Source organism: Sinocyclocheilus anshuiensis, unplaced genomic scaffold (genome assembly GCF_001515605.1).
Source record: "Sinocyclocheilus anshuiensis isolate Anshui unplaced genomic scaffold, SAMN03320099.WGS_v1.1 scaffold101, whole genome shotgun sequence".
Classification (NCBI taxonomy): Eukaryota; Metazoa; Chordata; class Actinopteri; order Cypriniformes; family Cyprinidae; genus Sinocyclocheilus; species Sinocyclocheilus anshuiensis.
Genome location: NW_015540892.1, coordinates 407,538 through 418,376, shown reverse-complemented (window position 1 = coordinate 418,376; position 10,839 = coordinate 407,538). Strand labels below are relative to the sequence as shown.

At 41.8% G+C, this 10,839-nt stretch overlaps 1 protein-coding gene across 2 annotated transcripts in view; it reads left to right on the top strand.

Annotated features, from left to right (window-relative positions):
• Positions 1 to 10,839, top strand: part of LOC107688815 (striated muscle preferentially expressed protein kinase-like) — a 42,641-nt gene that overhangs the window by 14,157 nt on the left and 17,645 nt on the right. The window contains exons 2-5 of one of the 2 annotated variants that reach the window (XM_016486593.1): positions 1,908 to 2,006; positions 2,351 to 2,465; positions 3,183 to 4,387; positions 4,893 to 5,054. In XM_016486593.1, coding sequence (XP_016342079.1) covers positions 1,908 to 2,006; positions 2,351 to 2,465; positions 3,183 to 4,387; positions 4,893 to 5,054 — 1,581 coding nt within the window. Of the gene's footprint in view, positions 1 to 1,907; positions 2,007 to 2,350; positions 2,466 to 3,182; positions 4,388 to 4,892; positions 5,055 to 10,839 lie in introns of those variants that run through there. The other variant, XM_016486592.1, reaches the window with a different exon arrangement.

Genomic DNA, 10,839 nt, shown 5'->3' with positions numbered 1-10,839 from the left:
GGGGGGGGGGGGGGTTTCATTAAACATCATCCCTTAGGGCTTTTAGTCTAAATGTCTGCACACCTGAAGAAATATTGATGGATCTGTTATGTTTACTTAAAGTTTTTTGTTTTATTTTTTTCTACTCAAAATTAAGGAGCGCTAAATGTAATATCTGTTTCATTAATACTCGTAGCTGGAGGGCACCCTCGAGCAGAAAGTCCCCACAAGTGAGACTCATAGAAGTCATAAATCTTATGATGTTCCAGGAAATCCCTTATATGGACAAAGACATCCAGCCATCGCTGTAGTGGTTAAATAAAAGAACCATTTTGAATGATAAAACATGAAGACAATACATAGTGCTCATATTTCTTATAATAGGGGAGCGCGGGGCACAAAGTAACACGGGGTTCGTTGTAACACACATGGTTTGAATATTTCCACACATGCTAGCATAACAAAATTTACAGAATTTATTAGTTACCATATCAACATTATATAGAAAAAAAGTGTGCCAAAATTCAAATTTATTTTGAAGATATCGCTGAACATTTATTTTACCATAGTAAAATTACAATTCTGGCTTAAGTAAATTTCAATTAAAATTTTAAGTAAAGTTTTTATTATTAATTTAAAATGAGACAAATCTGCTATTATTTTAATCTCCAATCTGTTATTTATTAGTTCAGATCATTTTTTAATGATTTTTTATCTCAGTTTTTATTATTAATTTAAAATGAGACAAATCTGCTATTATTTTAATCTCCAATCTGTTATTTATTAGTTCAGATCATTTTTTAATGCTTTGATAACTAGCCGAAGACACTAACCAGTTTTAAATTTCAGTTGCGCGGATGGGGCATGTTGTAACACTGCATTACAATGTGCTATTCTATGACATTAGTGATGTAATTTACACTACTTACTTTAATGACTTTTAATGAGAAGCAACGAGAAACAGGTGAATAAAGACTGACAGTCAATGTTTATTGTTTAGAAATTATTATTTCAAGACACGTAAAGCATTTTTGCTCGTTTATGTGGGCCGTCCCAAGCATGGTTGCAATGTGTTCATTGTAAAACTACCAAATCAGATTATTTTTAATTCTTAAAAAACGCCATTATTTTATTTGAAAAATATATATATTTTATTTTATTAACAAAATATTTTAGTTTGTCTTGTATATTTTTTTCATTCGATCAGATAACATTTTAAGCTGTCATATGGTCATGTCAATGAACGTGCCCCTCATATGTTACAATGTACCCCACCCATGGGACATGTTGTCACATTTCACTTCCGTTTTTTTGAGGGTAAATAAAGAAAAACGTATACACTGTAATTATGAAACAAAGCAACATATTTGTACTAGACAAGTGTAAAATTACTGTGTATAAAAAAAATCATATGCTGAACCCATGTGAATTTACACAAACTGAGAAAGTCAAAAAGTGTTACTTTGTGCCCTGCTCTCCCCTACATAATAATAAAGTATATTTATTATATAGTGCCTTTTGACATAGTCTTTATCACCGTATAGAGTACTTTAAACTTTTGACTCATTCTCTAATAGAAAGCCAGATCAGATCACATAGGTAGGTTGCTTCAAATAAAACAAAAATTTTTTAGAGCAAAATCATGGTATAAAATCTCATATAATGTAGTGATTTGACACCATGCTAAGCTAAAGTGCTAGCCCTTAGGCAACTGTTACTGATTATATTTTATGACTAATTTTAAAAAGTAAGTATGTGTAAGATCATTGTAATGTTTATTATTTTAATCAGGATATTTGATACAAAGGTATCAGATTTTTTTTTTTTTTCTCCACAGATTTCTTGCAGCTAGTTCATTAGGAAGAAATTCAATTTTATTTTAAAAATCGTACCTATACATTTCAGCATGCCTCACCTACTCTCTTTAGACTCAAACAGTACAGAGGATGAAAGTGCGGAGCCTTCACTGGAGGTGAAGGAACATTTCATGCCTCCCCAGAGGGAAGAAATTAACAGTCAACCCACTGGTAAGAACATACTGAGTGATTTTATTCCCCCTTCAGCAATTTTCAGTTTGTAGCGTCAATGACATTTCCACATTTGGCCACAAAGCATAACAAATGTATTTTTCCAATGACAGTATACACAAATAATGGCCTTTCAGAATCATTTACTGCAAGACAAACTAAAATTGTGATTGGCAAACCCTCCAACAAAGCTCACAATTCATAAATGTATTATAATTAATCCATCCATCAAATTAACCAGTTGAAAAAAAAAAAAAAACTTTAACATAATATAAAATGCTTAGCATAATTAAAAAAAAAGCTATATCATGATATTCCATTAACAGAACATTATGTATTTTCAGGCAGGGGGAGAGCAGTGCTTTCCCATATCCCAGGTGATGGTCCAGTTGTGGAGAGGGAGATGCAAACCCTGGGCTCTAGAGCTCCTGGTCTTCAGGATCCCTTGTCACCTAGCAGGCAAGCAAATGCTGGGTGTGTTGAGAGCCCTCCAGTCAGACACCTGGGGATTGAAGCTCTTGTGAGGGCCTCACAGATAAGTGTGTACTATGTGGCGTTGGGGTCAGAGGAGAGTATGTCCTTAGCCAGTGACTACTATGGCAGTGTTTTGAGCCTCTATCGAAGAAGGACCTTTTCCATTTACAGTGTTCAAGATTGAGTGCTGGCACACTGGATATGAAAAGGCATATAGTAACTTGAATTAAGGTGGCACAAAATAAATGCAATACATTTAGATTACAGGTCTAAAGAAACATTTTAAAAATAGTTTTTGTTACCCTGTTCTTCATTTATTGTGGACTTTTATGTCAACCATGTCATGTTATGTTTTTTTTTTTTGATTATTCCTACTATCCTTTGACTCCTCTTGCATTATTTTTTGATATGGCTTTTTTCTTACAAACCTTTTTGCATGCCTTTGTATGTGACATTTGTATTCTTATGGCAGTCTAATTTAGATTTATTTATCTCCAACAATATTTTGCATCTTTCAACACAGTATGTTTTCCAATGCATGTTTTATTGGATAACTATGTTTGACCATTTTGCTTTTTTCACTCCAAAAATGCACTAGTAACAAAACAAAACAAAAAAATTCCCCCATTTTGCCATTTTGCCATTTTAGTGTTTTTATTTTTTGTCATAACGCAACATTTTCCACAATCACCCTCATTTCAGGGGCCAGTTGGACTTTATAAAAAGGGAAACATCTCCATTTGTCCAAACCCAGCCATTCCAAAACGCTCAAGGTCCCATTACCCTAAATGATGTAGAGCCAACAACTGATCCAACAACTGCCCACAATGGCACCAAAACAGCCATAAATGGAGCTGAGCTACCTGTTAAAATCACAAGCTCAGCTCCATCTCAAAGCAGTGGTTCCCAAGATAAATCCTCCTTCCAAACTCCAAAAGCATCACAGGCAAGTTCCAAAATCTTAGACAAAGTGAGAGCTTTTGAGGAACAAAGACACAGCAGTAACATACCAAAGTTGTCTTCATCAAGACTACCATGGGGCTTCAATCGAACATCAACCTGCAATTCTGAGGATAGTAGGAGTAAATCTGGAAAGCTCCAAGACAACTCCAAGAGTGATGTGGCACTCAAGAGGTCTTTCTTCAAGCAGAAAGCATCCTCTCTGGAGGAACAGTCAACCTATGTACAGAAACATTTTCAAAGTAAACTCTCAGAAGAGCTTCACAGAATAAAAAAACTTGTCGGAAAGTCCAATATCAAGAAAGCCTTTTCAATGGATCAGCTCACCCAGACTGACAAGCAGTCCACTGGAAACACTGATTCAGTTCCAGCCCAGGTCATTCAGAAGGTTGAAGAGACTACTAATTCAAAGGATTTACCAGAATCAAAAGAAAGATGGTCAGCCTTGCCAAAGGAGGAATCACAACAATTACAGAAAGAGAAACTGGCAGATGAATCAAAACAACCTGAAAGGAAATCACCTCCTGATATTACAGAAAACCAGTGGAGGAAACATTCTAAGCCCAGGCGGCTGTTGGACAGGCAAGTCATCAGTGAGAAGGTCACTTTCAGTAAAATACCAGGACAGTGTTCACCAATGGTGCCAAGGACAAATATGTCCAGCAAATTACCAAAATCACCTGTAGAAATACCACCTGCTCAAACCATAATGCAAGGGGGTTTGGTGCAAGCACCCCAAAAACCTCCAAGGTTGTTTGGTTCAATTTCCGTGCTCCCAAAGTCATTTAAGGAAAGAGAGGAGAAAAAAGACTCATCACTTATTCCTAAAATGACCATACCTACAATTGTGGTTGAAAATAAGCCTGTGGATGAAGAGGCACATAAAGCAGAGAAAGGTCAAAAGGAAGTTAACAAACATGAAGGAAAAATAACCAGAAGAAACAGAGGTAAAACTTCTTCCAATAAGCCACTATTTCTTAAAACACACAGGGTTAAATATAAAGTGTAATGCAAGCTTTTGTAAATGTTACAAGCAGCACTGTAGTTTATTAGATTCATACATTTTAAAATATTGGGGGTTCAATACACTTCAAGAGCAATCAACATAATTTGTGGCAAATTGCTGATTACCACAAAAGTAACTTTGAATTTAGAAGCAAAGGGGGACAATTTTTGGAGGATTTAAAATAGGCGTGTGCAGCTTACAATTTTATACAAGTCACTTACATTAATTATTCTGTTTACAACAAAGTTGTAAAATGCTATATAGTTTAACAAAAAGGTTAGTAATTTCACACTGAAATTGTGTTAACGCATTATTTGTCTTGTGGCTCTATTATTGCAACAAAACAGTGAATATTTGAATGATTGGGAATTCGTCCATTTATAGTCCATACAACTTCCATTGTAAATGACTCACTATAAACTTAGTATGTTGTTGTTGTTTTTTAGATGTGGAGGGACTAATGGACATTTTTGGAAATTACATGTCTGTGGAAGAGGACCCAGCAGAGGCCCCCATGTCTGAACCTCCACTTAAGAATGCAGTGGTAGCTGCTGGATCAGTGGTGATGCTTCAGTGCATCATCGAGGGAGGGAAACCTTTTCCCAGAGGTAAGATATTTTAGACGTAAGCTACAGTATTATTTAAATGCTTGTTATGTGGCTCTTTAAAATTATCTTATGATCATCCTCATGTTATCTTCTCCTGTAGGACTAATACTATAACAAGTAACAGTGAAGACACTCTCTGAAATTAACATATATCATAACATGGTTTGAAATGGACATCCACCAAATGCGGGTGAAAATCAGTTGTGGTGGGTAATTCTGTCAACTCACTAACCAATTTGATGGGTTAAGATTCATTGTATAACTAGACAGACCATCTCTGTGATATAGACAACATCAACTTGTGGCTTCAACTTGTGAAATGCTTCTAGGAAAGTTAATGTAAAATCTGTGCAGATTCAGTGGAAATACTTAGTTTGTACGTAAATATCATCAGGTTTTTGCTGCGTCTGCGCAGATCTGTTTACATGAAAATGACCATTTTTAGGCAACAAATGAGTCATGCTGCTGTTTGAATTGTGTCATTTAGAAGAGCTTCATAATAGTAATACAATTACATGAATGCATACTGTATGTTCAGTGTCCTACAAAGGTTTACAAACAACCTAGCTTTGGACAATATCAGAATAAAATCTTTTCAATTTATATTAATTTAAAGTTAGGCTAATTAAAGTAACATTATTAAGTATCACCATAGACCGGCAATAATTATTTTCATTTTGATTGCGTAATAATGGCAATATAAACACATTACAGTCATGCAAGGCAGTTATCACTATTTAACTTAGCAAAAGTGTGTATAATCAACAAAGAATACATTTTATAAATTTCTCTGAACCAGCCTAATAGTGAAACATTACTGTCTAGCAATCCTAAAACTATTCTTCTAAGTACTTCTGCTATCTTTGGCTATAGTGGAGAAACCTAGTAAGTGTTTCCTTTTTAGGCCACAAAGTACACAGCACATTTATAGTGCCCCTTGTTCCTTCATATAATGGCAGCCTTGTTTTATTGCAATGTTTAAGATTATTGTTTTTAATTGACTTGAAAACTAACCACTGATGAAATATAGTTTAGATAAATCCCAGGATGTTTTTCTTCCACCTTCCTCCATCTGGCCATCTGTGATTATGCATCCGTGTGTGACTGGCAACCATATCATTTTGATCTATATGTTTCTAATGAGGTTAAATGTTTATTTATGTACTGGATGGACAATGTCGATTTACTTCTGTGGGTGACAAAAAATTCCGATTTTGGCCATATACTTTGCTTAAATGATAACCACTGTAGCAAGTAACATAACTTGTACAGCAACATAATTATTGCAGTCACATTTTGGAACACAACAATACGTGAAATCAAGCTTGCATAGCTAGCAGTGTCTGTTCTCAGACTTGCACTGAGTATGTTTCAGGCTTACAGTAACAGAAAAACACCTCACTGGCTTTTCTTGTGTTCCACAAATAAATTAATCAGTGTCTTTCAGATTGTCATTGAAAAAGCATTTTTATTTCGATATTTTTAACTTGAGATATTGCTTATACTGAGAAGACATAAGAGAGCAACATCAAGCATATGAAGTTAATGTTATGGGAAACCAGATACAAACCACGATCAAAGTATCAGCAAATCTACCTACAATGATATTTCTCCTTAAAGAAAATAGACAGTGCACATAACAGCTAAAACAATAAATTTTTACATTTTTTTAGAGAATTGCCATGACAAGTTTAACCTAGCAGCAATTGTGTGACACATTTCAACAAAGGAATGTTCCTGGAATTTTCCATTAAGCCACAGTGTTTGTTCTGCGCTGGGGGCACTGCCTTTCATAAGTGGAAAAACGTCTCAGGTTACGTATGTAACCATGGTTCCTCAAGGGAACTCGAGCTGCATCGGAAAATGCTTCGGGAATGCCTTCTGTGACCACGCTCTGAATCACATGTGAAATCAGTCCAATAGCTGAGCGGGACGTCACGGGCGGGTGACGTCATGACCAGGAAGCTATAAAAGCAAGTGCGGCGGAGCCGGCGTCAGCTTCAGGAATGAGGCAAGTGCTGGCAAGGATGCCGGAAGTATGGCACCGAGACGCAGCGTCTCGTTCCCTCGAGGAACCATGGTTACATACGTAACCTGAGACGTTCCTCTTCAGGAACTCGAGCTGCGTCGGAAAACGCTTCGGGAATGAGAATGCCCACGCCACCAGACTTGCAAATCTCTGCCTAGTGTGGCAGCTTGCACAGCTGGGGCAAGAGAACAGAAGAGCCAGGAGTGGCTCGCATGTCTAGACCGTAGAACCTGACGAAGGTAAGGGGCGTGGACACACCTGCTAAAAAAGCCTTAGAGGCCGCCACACTTCGAGTAGAATGAGCCTTGACCCCTAGTGGCGAGGGGAGATCAGAGGACTCATAAGAGATGGAGATGGCATCCACTATTCAGCTCTGTGGACGTATGCGTCCAGTGCTCGCACTGGACACATACAATTAAGCTTCTGCTGGTCTGGCTCTCTGAAAGGAGGAGGACTGAAGGCCTGAAGTACGAAGGGCTGCGGTGCAGATGAGGGGACTTTAGGAACATACCCCACTCGAGGGTACAGAAACGCTTTGGCCAGACCGGGCGCAAAGTCAAGATAGGAAGGGGCAACAGATAGGGCCTGCAAATCCCCAACTCTCTTAAGAGAAGATATCGCCAAAAGAAAGGTAGTCTTTATCGTAAGGTGGCAATCAGAAATCTCCTCAATTGGCTCAAACGGAGGCTTACAGAGAGCTTCTAGCACCACTATCGACTCGATCCGAGCAGGGGACAAACGGGCCTGCATTGTGGTCGAATCCCACACCACGCCCAGATAGGTGGTCCTCTGTAATGGAGAAAGCAAACTCTTCTTGGCGTTTAGTCTTAACCCCAACTCTCTCATATGGGCGAGGATGACATCTCGATGCCGAGCCGCCATCTGCTCCGATTGAGAACCTCAGTTGAGAGACCAGAAGCTACTAGTTGTGCCCCCTCAGGTGCCACACCCATAACTTCTACAGCTCCGGGCGGGGGTGAAATATCGGGAATCTCCCATGGAGAGCCGTCGAGAAGGGAAATCAGGTTCGAGAACCATACTCGGCCCGGCCAGAACGGGGCTACTAACAGTAGAAAGAGTAATCACGTTGGACACAGCTGCCATCAGACCCAGCAGTCTTTGAAACTGCTTGACAGTGAGTGACTGGCCTTCTTTCACTCTCTTGACTGCAGTGAGCATCGACTCGATCCGAGCAGGGGACAAACGGGCCTGCATTGTGGTCGAATCCCACACCACGCCCAGATAGACTTCTTGTTCTAATACCAGAGCCTGCTCCGGACCCACTAGAGTGGTCTCTCGAGACTGATCTCTGGTGTGCCCTGAGCGGCTAGTTCGGTGCCCTGAAGCGGCACACCGGCAGGGGACGGTCGAACTAGCTGCTCTGGGGGCGTCCGCAGAGGTCGCGAGCCTCTCAGTGCCGCTACGTCGCCGGGCGGAAACTGAAAGAAACGCACGCTGGAGACCGCTGCGCCCTGGAACACCGGCAGGGTTGGCAGAATGATCTCCTGAGGGCACTGGGGGGAGACGGGCACAGTGTAATGCGATGTGAACCTCTCGTCCCCAGAAGGGCCTGCCCTCACTAGTCCTGCATTCAGATAGTCAGGACCATTTGGTCGAGGACCTCTTAGCCTGAAAGACGGTCCGCAGATTCGGCTTAGGCTTTGAAGCCCCCGATCTAGAGCGTTGCTTCTGCCTCCGGTCCCGACGCGGGGAGCGCGGGCGGCAACGCTCTGTTTTTGAGCCTCTCTGTGTGAGGAGCTGGTACGCGGTGGGGACTGCTCCCGCCCAGCAGCACTCTGATTGAGCTAATATCAACCAATCGTCGATGTGGTTGAGTCGTGAAAGTGTGGGGTGAGAGTGCAAGGCCAAAGGAAGGAAGGTTCAATAGGCGCAGATCTAAAATAGGATGCAACCCCCCATCCTTCTTCGGAACAATGAAGTACCGGCTGTAGAACCCGGAGTCTGTCTCGTGCGGAGGGACCACCTTGATGGCCTCCTTCTTTAAGAGAGTAACTACTTCTTGTTCTAATACCAGAGCCTGCTCCGGACCCACTAGAGTGGTCTCTCGAGACTGATCTCTGGTGTGCCCTGAGCGGCTAGTTCGGTGCCCTGAAGCGGCACACCGGCAGGGGACTCTGAGGCAGGGATGAAGAGACGGGCCGAAAAAGGCCTGGCCCACGACCTCGACACCTCAGTGTGAAGGTCGGGGAAAAAAGGCAGGTTCCGGCATGGAGGTGGTGGCCTTGCGCGCAGGAAGCGTTCATCCAACTTGCTTCGCTGCGGCTCGGTCTGCTTCTCGGCAGGCCAATCGATCTTTAATTCGGCCACAGAGCGCACGCACGCTGGAGACCGCTGCGCCCTGGAACACCGGCAGGGTTGGCAGAATGATCTCCTGAGGGCACTGGGGGGAGACGGGCACAGTGTAATGCGATGTGAACCTCTCGTCCCCAGAAGGGCCTGCCCTCACTAGTCCTGCATTCAGATAGTCAGGACCATTTGGTCGAGGACCTCTTAGCCTGAAAGACGGTCCGCAGATTCGGCTTAGGCTTTGAAGCCCCCGATCTAGAGCGTTGCTTCTGCCTCCGGTCCCGACGCGGGGAGCGCGGGCGGCAACGCTCTGTTTTTGAGCCTCTCTGTGTGAGGAGCTGGTACGCGGTGGGGACTGCTCCCGCCCAGCAGCCCCCAGAGCTGAGATGCGGCGAAGGATGAACCGCTGAAACGCCGCTGCCTGTTTACGAGCCTCCTGGTCCCTGTCGACGACGGAATTGACAGCAGAAGACAGGTGGAGCGTCGAGCCCTCACCCCGGGAGGAAGTAGCCGCAGAACGGGATTCCGAACCCAGAGATCGGGCGCTGGATCTAGCGGGTGAGGAAGGAGATAGGGACTCGCCCGTCTCCATTCCCTCTGCCAGATCCAATTGCAAACCCCACGAATGCAGCCGCCGCTCCGCCTCAACGCTCCCAAGCAAAGCCGGCTCCGCCGCACATGCTTTTATAGCTTCCTGCTCATGACGTCACCCGCCCGTGACGTCCCGCTCAGCTATTGGACTGATTTCACATGTGATTCAGAGCGTGGTCACAGAAGGCGTTCCCGAAGCGTTTTCCGACGCAGCTCGAGTTCCTGAAGAGGAACTTTGATTGGATCAGAGACCACAAGGTAAATCTATTATCTCCCCAGCTGTGGTCACTTAGAAATCTTATTCAGAGCCATCTGTGTTTGTTCATTGGCCAAGATCCACTGCAGTTTGTCTCTTCTGTTGCCAAGCATTACACTGCAATGACAACATTAATGTTAGGAAATAAAACCCAAGTGCACTAATGAACTGTGAAAGTCTGAGTGGGTGGAATCAAATTACTGACATTCAGTACCACGACGTGTTTTATTGTGCTGGCGTTGATAGCAATTTTATGGCATGGAATGATGGCCGCTTAAAGGAATTGTGTTTGTTAGTAAGGGAACAACTTGATGTAATCAGGCAGCCCTTCACAACAACAATTTGAATAAAACTACACTACACATCTAAAATTATGGTATATGCTATCTGGTATTTGGAAGCTCTGAATTGCAAGGTGAAAAGAAGTCTTAGCACCTTCTGAAAGTTATTTCCTCATATTTTTTTTTTATTGTAAAAAATAACTATATATTTGTATTTTTTTCTTTATTTTTCTTGTTCTGTATTTTTTTTCTCTGCAAATATTTTCTTTTTTCCTAATTATTTTTGTCTTATTTTTTCCTACTTTAAAAATATTTTTCTCC